Source organism: Colletes gigas, unplaced genomic scaffold (genome assembly GCF_013123115.1).
Source record: "Colletes gigas isolate AHSC1104 unplaced genomic scaffold, ASM1312311v1 Colletes_gigas_Sc00060, whole genome shotgun sequence".
NCBI lineage: Eukaryota > Metazoa > Arthropoda > Insecta > Hymenoptera > Colletidae > Colletes > Colletes gigas.
This window is the reverse complement of record NW_025106689.1, coordinates 281,464-299,764: the sequence shown is the minus strand read 5'-3', so window position 1 is coordinate 299,764 and position 18,301 is coordinate 281,464. Positions and strand designations below refer to the sequence as shown.

Here is an 18,301-nt window from a genome sequence, read left to right as displayed (position 1 = left end):
TTTTCGTCTTATTTTGGCCTCTAGAATCTCACATTAAATTTTCCCCCAAGGGTCGCCGAACACCCTGTATAGTATAAAAATATTTTCAAGTTGGAAAATTCTGTATATTTCCAGAAATATCCAAAGTTCAAATTTAATGTTTTTTGACCAGATTGACAATATACCTCGATTCTATAATATCGTGGGACCTGCAGATTTTGTCTGATTATGATGTACAATGTTATAACACGTCGAGAATAACAATGGTTACGAAAACCACTTACATCTTCAAACCAGTTATGTATTATTCTACGAAAAAATACATAGAAATGATAGTGCTAAGTTATATACTCATAAATATTATACGTTGCAATAGTTTTTTTTTATAAAATTCCAAAGATGACCTAGTTTTTTAGTCAGACTACAATACCCCCTTAAGCTTCTTAAACACGAATTAGCAGGCGTTCCCAGTTTTGTATTCGTGAAAGTTACGGCTTATCATTACGAAACATAATCTTGCTGGCGAGACGAGTGTCTGGCTCAATTTCTGTCTACGTTTCTCAGGGTCACTAGGTGCCTCCGACGCGACCATCGCGATATTCTTTCTTAATTCTTTTCCTTCAGACACGACAACGACCTATCTTTTCCCATTTATCGTACATCCAAACACCATATCTCTGCCTGCTACAGTCCTATTTATTACTATAACTCATCCACCTTCGCGATTCGCCCCTATCAACCATTAATTTATTAAAGTGCATTTAACTCCCTTGAGTGCACTGTTACCACTTCCATGAAATAACTCTTTGTTATTCCTCTGTCGATACTATTTCCATTTTGTAACTTTCATCTTCAAATTTCATTTCTTGTTCCATACTTTGTATTACTTTCATTCTTGTTATTCACAAAACTAGGCTAATAACAGCATGTAATTGTACCTTACCTTTATACCTAACGTATACTTATTTTTAACCTTTTGCGAACGGCATTTGCATATAATAGATAATATACCTTTCCAAGGTATCAAAAATAAGATGTATACATTGAGTAAAGTAATTTTCAGATATCTGTTAGTTTTCTGCATTCCCCTGACAGTTCGTGTTCCAAAATGTCCTTCCTTGAAGGGTTAATTCTATACAATAGTTGTTACATTTTCTTTCTACTCGGTTCTAATTTTTTGATACATTCAAGGTTGATACAATATTGTTATTATTATATTCGTAAGGGTGTGTTGGACAAATAAATTCAGAACGAACGGAAATCGATATCGACGATCCGCGCTCGCTTCAAAATTCGTTTCCTAGGCCGCACGAATGCCGGACACGTTTCCCGTGTGGCTTGTACACACTTTCCCCTCGTTCCTTTGGCCCGTGGTCGCGAATCGTCGGCCAGTTTCGAACCGTTCCAGTATTAATCGGAGGAAAAGCCCCCCGGTGGCGCCTGCCGTCTATTTTTCCTTTCGTTTCTGGCCAACGACGCGCTCATTTTGTAACCGATCGGTCGTTTTGTAATCACCGATCGCGCGGTGAACGATCGTGCTCGCCGAACGGAATGTAAATTTGATCAGACATCGTGGGCGAACGATTCCTGGATCGAAATTTTCCACGAGATCACAGATAAGTCGCGTGTCCGAGGATTTTTCTTATATAACTTTCTTCACGTATCCGTAACGATTCTTTCTGCCGCCCGAACGATCATCGGTAGTCTAATTGAACGTCGGTTCAAGGCGATTCGTTACGTATGTAGACCACGATGAATTCGGATGAAGCATTTTGTGGATCGAGGCACGTCTTGTACGTCCGATATAATGCATGCAACAGCTGAAGAAAGTTTGTCGAAACTAAAATTTTCGAGTGGCTAATAACACGTGGACGGTGAACGTTACGCGAGCCACGTGCCGATTTAGAACGATTTGCCGCCATCTGTCGAAGAAAGTTGCGCGATTCGAAGCAGCGATATCATTGAAAGTGATAGAAACGATTGGGCATAGGGTAAACGTACGAGTAATCGACACGTCGAGGGGTATGCAATGGTTTGTCGTGCTTAGAAATTGTTTAATTTGGATAAAATTAAGATGTTTCAAGATTTTATAATCCCATGTTCAATCAGGGTAATTAGGAAATTGTATTTATGTATTACTCGATGTATAAAATCTAAAGGGAAAGTTGAAAAACATGGCCTGGTGATCGATTCTTCATAATAACGATTCGCCCTAGTTATTGCTATGGAATCGAACCAATGTTTAGCAGTAACACAAAATATTGCCACTTTCTCGTTTCTTATTGCTTTAATATATTAGTGGTCCATAATTTTTCGTTCCTTTTAGTATTATTTTTTTATGACTCTTGGAACTGACTATTTTATTTACATAGATGATATATCATCTGAAGATTTTAAGAGAAAGGGGTGCTTCTATGTGAAGATATCAGTCGAAAGTGTAGAATAAAACTTTTTCTTACGATGCCTCGTTTTCGAGATAATTGAATTTGCAAATTTATCGGATATGCGTGCGATTGAATACGATTTCCTTGGCGTGTCTGTCCAGTATTCACTCTTTCTACTTGCTGGATTGAATTTTCGAAGTCTATTTTCTCGAGAACAAAGCCTCGTATGAAAAAGTTTTACATAACATTTTCGACTAATTTTCTCACGTAGAATCATCCTCCCTCATTAATAATATTTTACGTACTATCACGTTATAAAATATATCAAATGGTATTAAAAATAAAAGTGTAAGAGACGATGATCGTTGGTTCGTTGGCTATTATTTATACGTTTAGCTTAATTATACTTGATTAATTGTTGACACGAGCGTTTCAAGACTCTGACGTTGTTTTGTACTCCGATGCATGAATTGTTCTTCGCGTTAATTATGAAATATGAATGACTAGTGCAAGTTGCGGGCACGTCAACTATCTACATTGTTTCGATTAATAAATACACTTTTCACGTTATCCTCGTTCTCATCGTCTGCTCTCTGTTTATTCAGAAACGCGAAAAAAATGGGGTTAGCTACATTCCACGAAGAGGTTTTCTTTTAATGTGTCACAATTAGAGGCTAATTAGTTTCGCCTTCGGAGAGGTTCTTCGCATTCTTCGCCTGAGGCGACGCCACGCTATCAATCTCTTCAGGCGTGCAAAGCTCATCCGAGAATTTGCTTCAAAGGTTGCTCCGTTTGTAGGACTTTTAAATGCTCGTGGTTCTTTTACTTTCTTCGGCAAGAATAATTGGGAACCGACGTTGTTATGGTCGTGATTATGCAAATGTTATGCAGAAACTTGAATTTCGCCTGGATTTTTTTAGTCGTAATTCTTAAAGGTAAAATAAGGAATTCATTTATTCTGAGCAGAAGATGGGAATATAAATGATCCAAATTTACTTTCAAAATTCGATAACTCAATAAACTGGTCGTTCACTTTCCCAAGTGTGTTTGCTTATACTACTCATTTTATTGAATTTAAGTGATATTGTGATCTAATTTTGAAAAATATGAATAATAACGAATTCCACGACTTTTTTGGATTCGGCCCCATCGTTGGTCGAAGCGTTCGTTCCCGTAATGGACGATCGAGTCCTTCTTCCCCTGTTCGGTTCCGTCCGTTCGAAAGACAAACGTCCCTTCTTACACGGAATGCCGCGACTTAACGTCGCGCGTGTAAAAATGCACGGCTTGGCAGCTTGAAAAGGATCCTCTTCGAAGGCAGGAGGGGGAGAGAAGGCGAGGAGTCGAGCCATCCTTCTCACCTCGGGGCCTGAATTCCAATTAGATTTCAATGAAAGGCACCAGCTCAGAAGCTCGTGCTGCCCACTCGACGCTGCTCATTCACAAATCCGATACTTTGCGTTACGTGACTACATGACTGAGCACGGTTCTCTGTACGTATAAAACTACAGTCCCGTTCCGTGGCTGGAGACCTTGCCCGTTGGCTGGCCGCGTGCAGAAATTCCGTTGCAGCTCCTGCGGATGGCGACGACGCTGGGTATCGTTCGCAATTCGAACAGCACGAGCGTCGACTTTCTCGCGTGATGCGAAAATCGGAAGCCTCGAAATGCATGTTACGTCGTCCAGTTAACGAAGAATTGCTCGCGCGTGTAATTATTTCACCGTTCGTCCGTCTCGTGGCGGTTACTAACAAGTTGTATGTTGGATCAACAGCGAGAATGGACGACGGCCAGAGAACGCCTGTGAACGGGAACGTCGCACGAGGAAGCGATCCGCTACGAAGGACTCGATCGATCGCTTCTTGTTCTATTAATACAAAACACCGGTAGAACTGGCGGCTGGTTTTAAACCATGACACTCTGATTCGTCGGTTTCTAGCTGGGATGGGCAACATTTTATACGAATAACAGATAACGAAGAAAAACTGGCGTATGCCAGTATATCCGTGACGTTTATTGGCTCGAACCGTGAAATATTTCCTTCTGTAGTTCAAATTTTAATTTTTAACGAGTAACGGACGAACAGTCGTTTACCTAATATATTTTTTAATTTTTTGGGAGCATAGTTAGCGACAGAATAGATTAGTAATTTGCTAGGAAATACGGCGAACATAAGAATTGAGTCGTTTATCCCTGAATTAATTAAAATAATAATGGATAATAAAATTATATCAACACTGGTGTATTCCATACAGAATTTTTCGGAATGTGCATGCCGATGCACCATCGGAGCAACGAGGTGTGCACAACGCGTAGGTTCATCCTTCTTTCTCGTTACGATATACGTTGCACTTTCACTTCGACATTGTGTCATTGACCACGCGTCTCGGGGATCGTTCTTCGACGAATTCGTAGTTTCCGGCCAAAGTGAGTTCGATTTTGGGGAACCCCTGCCTTTCCTTCCTCAAAAGGGTGCCTCGTTATCGTAACGTCTCACGGCGGGACAAAATTCAAGAAAGTTGGGAATAAAGTCATATTTTTTCAAAATTAATAGTGTTACATAAATATTACAAAATGTGGGGTTAGATATCAATGGTCTGACAAAAACGCGCGTGGAAATGCGAAATTTATTTATTGTTCTTTTATAAAAATTATTTTTAAGAATGTTAATGATTCTAAAACAAAATTTATTGAAGCCTAACTGATGAGCCCATCAGCGAAATCTGTACGAAACGCCGATCAATTTATGTAAGAATTCTATTTTGATATTCCACATCCGGAACTCGTTATTGAAATTTATCTGAGCCCATGATTGTGCTTCCGGAGTGAAAATTCTAGATACGTAGTTTCCGGTAAAATATTCTTCTTCCTGAGTAGTGAAACTTTAGATTGGTCAAACGTTTCGGTTATTTATTTAAAACGTTGATAATAATATGTAAAATTAGTAATACATTTAATTCTCCATTTATATGCCAAACAGTGTAAAATTTAATCTTGGAGTAAATGTGCAGGTCGTCCTAGTTAGTAGATACATTCTCTATATCGAAAAACAGTAAAGCAATCACTACTCCAGGCGCGTACAAAATGCAAGCTCCGTACGAGATGCAGAGATCAGCATCCGAGGGTTAATTAATGCGGAGTTTACAAATTACATTCGAAACGATACGGCTGCATCGTTCGTGTAGAAGTGAACTTTCGTTATCGGTTCGTTCGACGCGATCAGAGAAAGTAACGATAATGGACGCCAATTTCTCGCTGGTCGTGCACCGTACAGCGCGAGCACGTGTAGAAGAGGTTCGAATCGCGTGCCAAGGGTCGCGCGAACAGCGTGGCGCGCAAGGGGACCCCGTCGTTCCCGATTGTCCGTTAACCCCGCGCAAGAAGACCAAGAAGATTCGCTCGGTTGCCAATTATGGGATGATCGTTCCACGCATTTTTTTTCGCTCCTGGGCGTGGCGTGACTCCGCGCTGGCACCTACTTGGGTTAACGACACCGAAACGTGTCACGGCAATTCATTAGCGTAATGAGACGAACGCGACAACGACGACCACGACTATTCGAGCAAGGCTGCATATATCGGCAACTCGCGCGTCTTCGTATACCGAGAATTTCGTCTAAGACACTGAAGACAAATATCCTGGAAAAATGGCCAGAACTAGCTAATAGAGATTAAGTGTTCTTCTACCAAGAAATTTCATAAAGTATTAAAAAAATAATATGTTCTCATCCATCCTTCATATTCATCTGACATTGTGACTTTGATTCTTTGGAGATCTGCAAAATGCATCTTTCAAAATTGTATGCTAAAGAAGTTGAACTATTGTAGGGGAATGGGATTATCAAAGTAGATCAAAACGTCTTCTATATATTTAAACTGAATGACTTGTTGCTTCTTACTGAAGATCACGACAATACTGCTTTGCTTAGCGCGTCTTTTTTTTCGTACTTACGTTTCCAGGAATCGCGGCGCTGATGAAGAGAGCTAAGTTGTCGGGCCAGGGTAATAATTTGTACTGCTCCCACCATCGTTTCACGACCAGACTCACATAAAATCCCAGGACGAACGACATCGGTATCGACTCACTGGAATTCCCGAAGTAGTATCTGATCTTTTCGAAGATTCTGCAACAAACAGTTATCGACGATTCTTATTTGGCTCTCGTGTTTGCGCGATGAGAAACTAACGTTCATCCCACCTACTTTCTCTCTTTCTTCGAGAATAGCGTCCGAACCTCTTCCGTTCCCTCGAAAGAACAATTAACGCCGCGATACGGCCGTTGAAGCGAATCGATAGTTTACACAAATCGTTACGGTTAAATATTTGTATAGTTGCTCGCGTATCGCGTGTGGTAGAGTTCTTGCACCGCCTCGCCTACAAGTGGAGCAAGGTTGAGGTGATACCGTCACCTAACGTGACCACTACCGGTCGTACATACCGGTAATTATTAGCAAATGGGAATTTCCACTAAGATTTTACAACGACCGACGAAAATTCTATTAACAGTTTTATTTTCTACTTTTGGCGTTCGGAGATCCGATGCAAACATAAGGGACAGTTGTCGAAATCCTACCTCACTGATTGTCATTGACAAATATAAAAGGCTTCTGACATTATAAATATGAAATACAAAAATGAGAAATAATCTCATACATTAGATGTAACTTTTGACCAATTTAATTTAAACGATTACAATCTAACAATATAGTGTTAGTCAATTTCTTTTAATTTGTCTAGAATAGGGATTAGCAGAAGTTATATTATGGATGTGTCGTAAATTTGATTAAGAAAGTGAAATTTATCGCTCGAAATTTTTAAAATGCACGATAGAAAGGGTCTTTGTATCGTTTCCTTTTTGCAGATCCCTCATGTCATTGTTCGGCCTTGCGGGGCCCTAAGCCAACCCGAAACCGGCCCTACGGATCTAAATTTAGAACAGGCGAATCGAAGCGAGAGAGATCTTTTTGCATCCACGGGCCCCGGCTCGTGCTTCTTTATCTCTTTTTTATCTCGGTATAAATAACAGGTTACGTTTTTATGCGTTTTTTAATGCTGACTGCGGACGAGACTGCAGGCCGTTTCAGGCTGTAACGTTTCGCGCAACTTGCACGGGGGAGAGGAACAATTTCATTTACGATATCCGTGATTTAGGTTCGCGCAATCTATCCGGAGTACGTCCATAAAATACTTTTCCTCTAATATTTTTTACGACTGCCATTATACAATTAAAATGCACGCGCAATAATTTATGTTCTATAAGTTTCTTTAAAGGGGTTTCCTTACGTCTCGGATGAAAAAAATCTTTTTCGTTTCCTCTTTCGACGTTTCTTTTTTAAAGCGTATGATTTGAAACACATTTCTAGTCCAATTCGATGCGAGAAAATTTGTGAAATCTCTCGAATTGTGTTTGTTAGATGTCAAAACATTTTTAGTCTGAAGTAGTATTATCAGAATTATTTTTCTTCAAATAGAAGCCACACTTACATAGAATTAAATCTGTTTATATTTATTGTTTCCAATTACTGGATGAGGCCCAATTGTGTTCATCGATTATAGAGACGTTTTTGTTAAGGTGTTATACAGCCATTATTTTACAATAACTTTGGCATTTTGTCATTTTTTTTTAATGGGATCTCTTTATACTATTCCTGTACCATTTTATCTTGCCGTCAAAATAGTATAACTCGTAATTGCTTGAATTGACATTTAGTTTTTCCGTTAACAGCTGTTCCGCTTCGTGAATCGACGTTCCCCGTTTATCTGTGTGCCGTAAAAAGGCCGTGGTAAGGAAACGACAAATGAAACGCGACCGTAAAAATGGAAGAGTTAACCAGCTGTGCAGGGGAAACAGAGAACCAACGGTATTAATGCTAATAAAACAAGGCCACCATACATTTGTCGACGTTAACTGATGAAATGTAATCGCAATCGGAACATTGGAGACTAAGGCTTTGTCGTTCGACCAAGGTCGATGCTGCGTGGGTTTATCGGCGGGCATAAAATTCACGATTATGGCAGTTCATACCCACACGTCGTCGAATTTATTTCCAATTGGAATCAGATAGAATCGATACATTGTTTCCGTCGAGTTCCCGAGAAACTATTTGCTTCCCATTGGTTGAAAGATATTATCGTATGATGGCATTGTTCGAGTAACGTACGAACTGATTGTAGGAACTATAGTGGCCTACACTTTTAAGTGAAAATGGCAAGAAATTGTACCACTGTGTGATAAGAATTGTTGCAGATAAATATTGGTGCAAATAATTGTGTCTCAGTTTTTCAAATCATCCGGGAATTTAATTGAATGAAACTTAAGACAAACTGTACGAAAGGTTTTATGGGAAACCGTGAAAAGGAGTATTTTCATTCACCAATATGTCTGATTATCAATGCAGCGACCTACATTTTTGTTCGACATTAATACTGATTGTTTAAGGTTTTAACCTCTTTAAGTCTTCAATTTATCGTAGGAAGATATTCAAATGAACGTGTACATGTACTCACACCCGCTGGTGCTCACTGAGCGCATATCGATATGTGAGATTGATGACGTAGTAGACGAACAGGTAGGCCAGCAGTTCTCGCCAAATTAGTTTGTACACGGAGCCCCGCCATCTGCAAAAATAAATACAAAGAATCATGATGAGTATACAAATATTATTCATGTCGTCAGAATTTTCAAATACTATCGCGTTATGACGATCACGATGAGCAAAATCTTATTTATAAAGAATACCTGGCCAGTGAAAATAGGAACCAACTAGATTGAACATTTGAACGCTTCTTTTTACAGATAAATATATCCGGTAGTAATTACATTAGAGAACAAGGTTTTTGTAACATGAATATTAATAACAAAATCAGATAAAAATCTGAATACTAATTATACAGTTTGCTACAACGCCATCGAGGCCAAATGTTAAACAGTTTGTTCTTAAGATCCATAGTCAGTCTTTGCGTAGTTCAGATGATAGATCACCTTTGAGAAAACTAAATTTTATATTATGTTATATCGTGCAATATAGTATTTTATTCCCATTTCTTTCCGAATTATTTTGTATTATTTGGTTCGCTAGCGAAGAAGATTACGCATCACAATTCTAGACTATTTACCACCCAGTTTTTTATTTCATACCAAAATTAATTGATTGATTGCAGAAGATTTTCCATAGTGTCCAAAACATTATAGATCAATGTTTTTGTTATGTTATAGAATTCATATTGGAATATCCCTTTAATAATGTCTTCTCTTGTACCTGCGAGCAGTTTCCATTTCGCAGATTCGTCGTTTTGCATTTCGATGGTCAGCGATCGTGATGAAACGCGAAACGGTCGGCGGCTTTCGACAAACAGGCATTCGTCCGTTTAGAAATTAGATTGCAGAAAGTGCGTCGCCAAACGATCGTGTTTCGACGATAACGACGGTACGGATTAAAAGTAGCCGCGGTGTATTCGGGATCTGTTGAGACCCTACCGAATGTGTGTCAGGGTTAGATCGATTTTACGAGCTTCGGGTCCACTGAATTCGCAATAATTTCGTGTCGAAACGCTCCGCGAATGTACCCACTGTCGTTTCTTTATATCGCAAGTGCATGCGTCTAGTTTCGTGGTCGTTCGCCCATTTTATAGCTATTTTAACCCCGGGCGTCTAAGGTTGAAATCAACGAAGGTCGACGGTAGCAAAGGATTTTTCGTCAATACCAGTCGCGAGGCGACGATGACTTTAAATTCAAATCTCGCAGACTGTAGGTACACCACGACGAAACGTAGTTGCAAACGAGGCCAAAGTGAAAAGTCGTGTATTATCGAGGACCGTGCACTGTTGCTATATCTACATTGTTTGGCCATACGCACATACACACCTGTAAATTTATTTTTTCCGTTAAGCACGTTCCTTTTACTGCGTACACAATTTTAACAATCAGACGTTCAAGTTGTTACAAGGAAATTCATGGAGAATATTAGGTTGAGATCGATGCAAGGTAGAAATTTAAGAAAATTACATCTGATGTAAAATAATTTCTTTCTGCATATAATTTTGCATAAGAAAATCAAATTTTCAACCCTCATGAGCATAGAGATCCCTTATGACAATGTTTCTTAAAGTAACAATAAACTTAGGAGAGCGTGTGGGCACATTAGGTGGGTGTTAACAATGTAAATCGAATGCAATACCTGAAGAGCTCATGTTTAATTTTATCAAGTACATAAATCATTAATTTTTAAACATTAATGTGCCCTGTAGGAATGTACTTTAAAACAGGTTTCGTTAGAAAAATGATTCAAACGGTGTAAGTTGCTTTTAACTGTGCCATATCAGAGAACCGCGCTTCGATGGCATTGAAAACCTCATAGAGGAAAAAAGCTATGAGAACTGCGTCGGATATCCGGTGCATTCAGAGCACTTTACCCTAATGTGTTCGCAAAACCGTAACAATCTGGTGTTCGATCGCCGTTTTATAATTACTCATTCGTGAACTACAATCGAAACATTGTATTTTATGGATATTCGAATATTCTCGAAACGCCTAGTCATCGTGTCAAGTGATAATTTAAACAGCGCGTGTAACTCGTCTCTGGGTTTCGGAAATGAATTCCTCGAAGATGTTTCTGTCAGTGACGAAATCTTCTTAGAAAGAACGTTATTAATCGGATTATAAATAGGGTCCAGGAAAAAAGAATCCGTTGGAAACGTGTGAAAGTATAGCGGTACATTTGTGATATCTTTCGGAGTATGAATACGTCGAATTCCAACGTTCCTCGAACATATTTCGAAACTTCATGAACGACACTAACGCACGAACCCTTGCGCGTACACCCATCGAACGTCACTGTTTCGACTCGATTTCTCAATCATTTTTCGGGCGAATTCGCAATATACGACGAATTTTGCGCAAGTTTCGCCATTTAGACGATAAAAAGGGCGCGTGCTAGGAAAATATACGAATATCGTGTTGTTTCTTTCTTTATGTGTCAGTGGGTCATGGTAGTAAGCATTGTCCCACACGATTCATACGTCGCGGTGCGCGACCACACGCCCGTGAAACCACCACGTGTGTGAATGCGTGTTACACGCCCAACGCCACATTTGTATCAAAGTTGAGTACATAGTAGACAATCGCATCATTATTACTTTTCTAGTTGATTACTGAACGTAATCGTGACAACCGTAATCATCGATTGTCGCTAGAATTAAACAATAATTATAAACTATCTTCGTAATCTACAGTCGTTAATCATTGACTTGCAAAAACAAAATAAACGAAATTGTAGTTAGATAAGCGTTTTTCTCACCACGTTGCATCTTTGCAATTAAAATTCTTATCTAGAACTATTCATTATGTTGCTCGTGTAACAAGAATTAAAATCTAAAAATAATACTCGGTTCTTTCTTTTTATATCTTCCACGGTTCACGCATGATCGTAAAACGTCTTCGTTAAAATCTTATATGCCATTAATACAATCGTCTTCCTCTTCGCAATTTTTTTCCACACTTGTATCTTCTAAAGTAAATTTATAACAAAACTTCGTAACAAATACATAATTTAGTAATGATTTTATATATATTATGAATGTACAGGGATTTCGATTTAATCATTTTGTAATCATAGTCGTAAATCATTAATCAAATTATATGTTTCGATCAAGATTGGTTTGTACACATAAGAGCGTACGCTGGTACGCGATCGAAGCAGTCGTCTCTCGTACTTTGACCTTCGTTAAATTTACGATTTTTGTCAGGAACGTGGAATACTCGAGTTTAATATATGGACACTTATACACACAGTTAGCAACGCATGGACGTCGCAACACGTTCATTAAACGATCCTCCGATTGATTCATTTGACAAAGAACGTTAATATAACGATGGACTCAGCGCGTTTACCGCATCATGATTCTTCGAGCTGTGGTCTTTGGAATATCAAAAAGTGACTGACTTGCTTCGATAATAGATATAAACATTATTTATTCTCGTATTGTAATATATCGCCACAGAAATTAGTCTCCTTTCTAAAAATTACTTCGTTCGACGAAGAAATTAATTTCCTGGTAAAGATGAGTTAGGAAGATGAGATATTTAATTTTTGCTGGAATAAAATCTATATTAATCCCAAGATTTATTCACTGTTGTCTATTCTTCGCTCGTAATAAAATTTGCTCGACTCTGTAGGACGGAAATGAACTCTACAAATAGAAATATGTCGGAGGATGTCGCGCCACGTGGTATATTACGTAGTACGTATTGATCATAGACTACGCGGTAGTTTAAAATTGCGCAGTATAGTAAATATACGTACATCCTTTTTTTATTTCTTTTATGAAGATTTACAATATAAAAAAATTTAATTAAAGGAGTTTAGAGTTTTAACGTTTCAAGTCACATGTCAAAATCGTAATTGGCGTCGCATCCTGGAACATTGATCGTAGCTTCCATTTGCAAGTAAACAGTTTATGAAAATAAGTGGCAGTGAACGACTCACCGCGTAGCTAGGAAAACTCGTTTTTATTCTTCATGATCGTTCGTATACGGTTGACCTGTCGATCGTTTCCGCCCTCGCCGATGTCAAGCGATGGCGCATCTCGCGAAGATTTGCGCGAATCGCTAAGATTCCTCGGTTGAACGGTTGATTTATGAAGTAATGCATAATGATGTACAAGGATGAGCGTAATTAAGCAGACGACCCGATGGCGCTGCATACTTTATAAGCACCGCTAACGATGATGTTTTGAGTGTTACGTCATTATCTAGCTGCGATTCTCGTGAATTTGTATATTCAGTCGCGAAGATGTCGGCGTCCATTCGCTGGTACGATCGAGCGGACATCGAGACACGTTCCGATTCGCACAATACCGATAATTTTCCGTAAATTCAGCAAATCTCAAATAGTAGCAAACTTATAAGGCATAAACAGATGGGAGTTGTATTTAACGTGTTACGCAATGGAGGAAGTGATCTCGAACTGTCAATTGAGTTTCGTGCAATTGTAGTTTCTATTCTCGTATAAGATTGCATATTCGGTCTTTGTCAGATGTTCGTGTTTGATGGAATGTTTTAAGTATTGAAAAATCGTAGAAAACATTGAATTATGATGCATATTTTATACGCGATGAATGGTTGAAAAATAATAGATTCAAGCAACGTAATTGATAGAATAGTAACTAACAATCATTAATGATATTTCTGTATAATGCAATAGTTTTAACCGCATTTTTACTTGCATCCGTAAGCCATTCAAAATGATATCCCATCTGCGCTATACTCTCTATACTATTCATATCTCGTCCTGATGAGAGAACTGACCCACCAACTTCTTGTGGTTTCTATTGAGCAACGACATTCTTACTTCACAATCAAACAAGAAGCAAACTGATTTTACATATCTGAGATTACGAGGAAAGTGCCTTTATTATCATATTCCGCAATAGATAACTTTTAACATTAAAATTTGCATGGTTGTAAAAACCAATAGGACTGAATATTTTCATTAAAATATCGAAACAAGATTTCGAGAAATATATATATTTTTTGAAAGCTTGCATATATGTAGATAGAAATAGCTAAAGAAATAATTTTCTACTTAATTCGGACTATCAGTCACGATAACAGCTGACATCGGAACACGCAAGATTAGAACGACAATTTTGCACAGTAATTTACCAGTAATTATACACTGCTATATGTTCACGAAAAAAAGAAAACAAAAAATTTGTAGGATAAAGGAGTAACGTTCGTTTTCATTAATTTTTAATTGCACTTGCCAAATTTCTGGATGCGCAATTGTTACGTTACTTTCGTAACGAACGACTCGTATAATCTCCACTTTACAATCCGTCGTACCTTTCTCACCTTTTACAGCAAATATATTTCGTTTTTACCCGCGATTTGGAGCAAATCGTTCCATTAAAACAGATCGAATCATTTCGTAGTCGATGTAAACCGTACATCGTAAATTTCGCTGGCAATAAATTCAGATGTCCTTTCGGGGAGCTTGGCTATTTTTTTATCGCTGCTTAGAGATTTCCTCGCGAGGACGAAGCTAAAAGAGACGTTGACGCGGCTCGTAAAGATTGACGTACAAGCGATCAGCTAATGACGTATACGAACGAACGTGATCCTTGTCCCCGAGTGAATGGTTGAGCTGTATGTGGCTGCACAGAGGCTGAACAGATGTCGAGCATTTATGCAAGATCGTTATAACATAATATCCACTATACCGGCAATTTAGCTTGGCGCAGAAGTGTTTTCCTTTTTAGTCCTTTCTCTCTGTTTGCTTCGCGGTTTCCACGCGAAATCGGCCATACCGTGGCACATAACTCGGAATAAATACGATGTCGTTTGCTATCGCGGACGAAACGCGTTTGAATCGCTGCCATAATCGCTGCACACCGTCTCCAATTAACACGATAATTTCATCGAAGTTTAACCGGTCGCGTGCGAAACGCATTAACTTACGTAACGTTACGATGTTACAAGTGAAATTGGGCACGTAGAATATTTATTGTCCGATTTAAATTATGCGACTCTATTTTTATCGCGATACCCAGACCGTTTATTATTAGGCTTATGCGCGTTCACGTAATTCCTGAAACAGGAAGCAGTTGCACAATCGATTTTTTCGAGACGATCTATTTCGTAAATTGCTAATTTAACGATGAAAGTCCACTTTTAAAGAATACTGGTGTCTTGGATGTCAACAACGAGTAATGCTAAAATCTTTCGCGTATTTCGAATAGCTTCTACTACGTTATGGCCGAGTTCAAACTCGTAAAGCATAATTATTCGTTAATTACGGTTGTTAATGTTCGAAAAACACCGTAATACTAAACTTCTACAAATAGTATAAAATAGAGAAGGTGTTCAATTCTGCGAAGACTAAAATTTCCCGCTACATAAAAACAAGTAAAGGAATGCAACAACCGGTGCCATAGCAACGCGGTAAATTTTGTTTCACTTGCTCGTTTTTAGCTCTTAAAGTCTCAATAGGAATATTTTATTTACAAAATTATAAAGATTGCAACACTATAGGTTTCGAATTATTTTTTACAGGGTTAATATTAATTCTATCGAAAGAGTGGTTCGCAATAATTTTGGTACTTTATTTTTTACATATCTGAGCATCGTTTTCTTTCATTAGGTATAAGCGTGTAAATCTTAATTTATTTCCCATCAATCTAGTATAACTGGACTGTAATTTTCGAGAGTGCTTAGCATTATACCAGTTCGAGACGGCCAGAGACGCGTAGGAAGTGACTGGTGCGCTATAACTGCTTTCGTATCACGGTGGAATGTTAAATATTGCTGAAACGTGAGTCACCGTTGTGTTGCTCCGCTAACTAGCCAACAATGCTCTCTACCTTCGCTTGGTCGATTATTTATTATCGCGTCTACAGGCTTCGCCTGGACAATGTTTCGTGAAATGATCTGGATCGTGATCTATGCTCCTAGTTCGACGATTTTCCAACGCGTCAGTGGTATCGGCAATAAACTTTCGTTAATTTACATGCCTCATTACGCGTTTCTCATTACATCTGCTGTGTAAATGTCGAAATTCAATTGCAATGAACACCAAAAGTATTTATACTCTTACCTATTGCGAATTTACAGGGTTGCTCAAATGTTGAGGACAAAAATTTGAAATACGAACGTTAAGGAAACGCAGAAATCTATATTTAAAAATTATTTTTCGCAGTGTATAAATTTTGTTTCGATTCAACGAATTGTTACGCGTATTTTAAGAAAATCAGTTTTTGTTCATTCATGGTGATGAGTTCTTAAAAAATTCCTTAATGTATGTCAAATACATGATGTGCTGAGTCAGTCTTCCGTGCGAAAAGCCAATGTTTAATTTTGTAATCATTCTCTTGGGTTTTGAGGTATGGAACTTATTGAATATACAAGTAGGCATTTCGGAAGTGTAGTCATATTCCAAGTATAAAATGTTTCTAGAGCCATTACTACTTCAATTTTAATTAAATGTAATACGAATATATTTGAGGTGCTAGACTGGACTGAGATAAACAATATATGTCACCTAATATTCTGCTTGATATTTTTAAACATTTTGTATATTCGGAGTGAATACTTTTGGGACTCGCTGTACGTAGCGTGGCTATAATATATACATTCTGGCGGGTTATGAAATAATTATCCACGAACTGAGTATCGTCTTCGGATAAAAATGCAACCAGGAAAAAAAACGTGTCTGCGAACAATTTTGCGGGCAATTTCGTAACGTCGATCCGCTAATGCCTTAATTGTACACTGCAAGAAGTACTTACTTATTGTTTCAATGTACCATGCACGAACGATGCGCAGATGTTTAATGCGTATTCGAAAATATTTAAAAGCGTTCGGTTCAATAAGAAACATTTCGTAGTGATTCTGAATGCGGCTCGAAACATGTTATTTTTGACAATAATTTTTAGAGATTTTGACTTCAGAATCCTCGAAAATTTGAATCAACTCATGCTAAAGAAACATTTACATTCTGAATCGTTGGCATTTCATTTCCAGCTCGACATTCAAGCCTTGTATCTCTATCTGTTCTATTCTTAGTCAACATTCAAGCATTGTATCCTTACCAATTCATTTCCAGTTCGACGTTCAATCACTGTATCGTTAGTTCACTCTCAATCGACATTCGATCACTGCACCGTTCCCAGTTCCTTTCAACGTCGACCATTAAATCTTCGTTAATTCGTTTGAGTATCAATATACTCTAATTGTTCCTGTATCGAATCGCTGTCGGTACATTTTCATACAGCCTCTGTATTCTGTGACATTCTCATCTTGAACGTATTCACCACCATCATTCAGTTGAACAACCGTTTATCTTAGATCACGTTGTATTTATAGTTATTTTATTAAATCTAATGCAAGGAATATTCTGAACAGTATATCACACGGAGAGTGAAGCAAATTTAAATTTTAGATTCGTTCGTTAGCTACTATTTATTTATTGTAATTTATTATATAAGAAAAATCAGAAACGTGGATAAAATCATGTGAAAGTAATAATAAAAATACATTTTTTAAGTATTATATTATTTAGATTGAAAAAGCTGTTATTGGTATAGTTACTAATATTTGTATATCTCTTAAAAAATTCTATTAAACCTACGCCATCAAGCGACCTATTTTCTTTGGTGAACTGAAGTTCGATATCATTCTATTCCCGTAAAAGTACCTCCTTCGTTTCAGTTTTACTCGATACCCACTGCTTTCTAATTAGTTTCTCCAGTTCATTCCAAGCATAATTTATTGGACTCATGACCAGACTTTACGTTAAAGCCTTTAAAGTATGCACAATATAATATACAATTCATTAAAAATCAATGGATGCAATATTTTCCATATATTTGGAAATATTATTCTGTTAAAAATAAAAATCCTTTATTACTATTATTAAGAAAAAATTAGATAATTAGATTTGTCTATATTTTCCTTAATAAAGTTTTGCAAAATGTCGGAAAGTATTGTGACGTATTCGTATTTGTTAATTTTTAATTGCATCCCCTTTGTTAAGTTTCTGGGTGTGTCACTGGCGACGTCGATCTCTCGCGAGAATCGATACATCGTAGATACGCGACTCGCGATAACGAACGTGTTGAAATATCCACACTGCGTTAAGTTCTGTGGGATACCATTTACCCCATTGTACGAGGTTTTTACAACCGCAGTGTTCGTTTGTAGCGGCGTTCACGAATAGAGCGTTAGATTTATGAGGAGAGCCGAGACAATAAAAGGGAGCACAGCTGCAACGAAGCTGCCCCGGTAAGAGGGAAACAGGGAGACTTGATCCACGCTGGATGGCGTAAAGTAACGGTCCACCGGTCAAGGCTCGCCAAGGCCTTTTATCGCTCTTGTCGACCAGACGACCACGTTACACTTCGCCATGTTACACAATTTCGTTCCTTCGATTCCTGCCTCTCCCA

General features: G+C 38.1%; 1 protein-coding gene across 1 annotated transcript in view; it reads right to left on the bottom strand.

Annotated features, from left to right (window-relative positions):
* The window catches only part of LOC122403557, a 69,686-nt gene that overhangs the window by 30,971 nt on the left and 20,414 nt on the right, over window positions 1-18,301 (bottom strand). The window contains exons 2-3 of the mRNA XM_043407148.1: window positions 8,869-8,979; window positions 6,314-6,485 (exon numbers count right to left, since the gene is read on the bottom strand). Coding sequence (XP_043263083.1) covers window positions 6,314-6,485; window positions 8,869-8,979 — 283 coding nt within the window. The remainder of the gene's footprint in view (window positions 1-6,313; window positions 6,486-8,868; window positions 8,980-18,301) is intronic.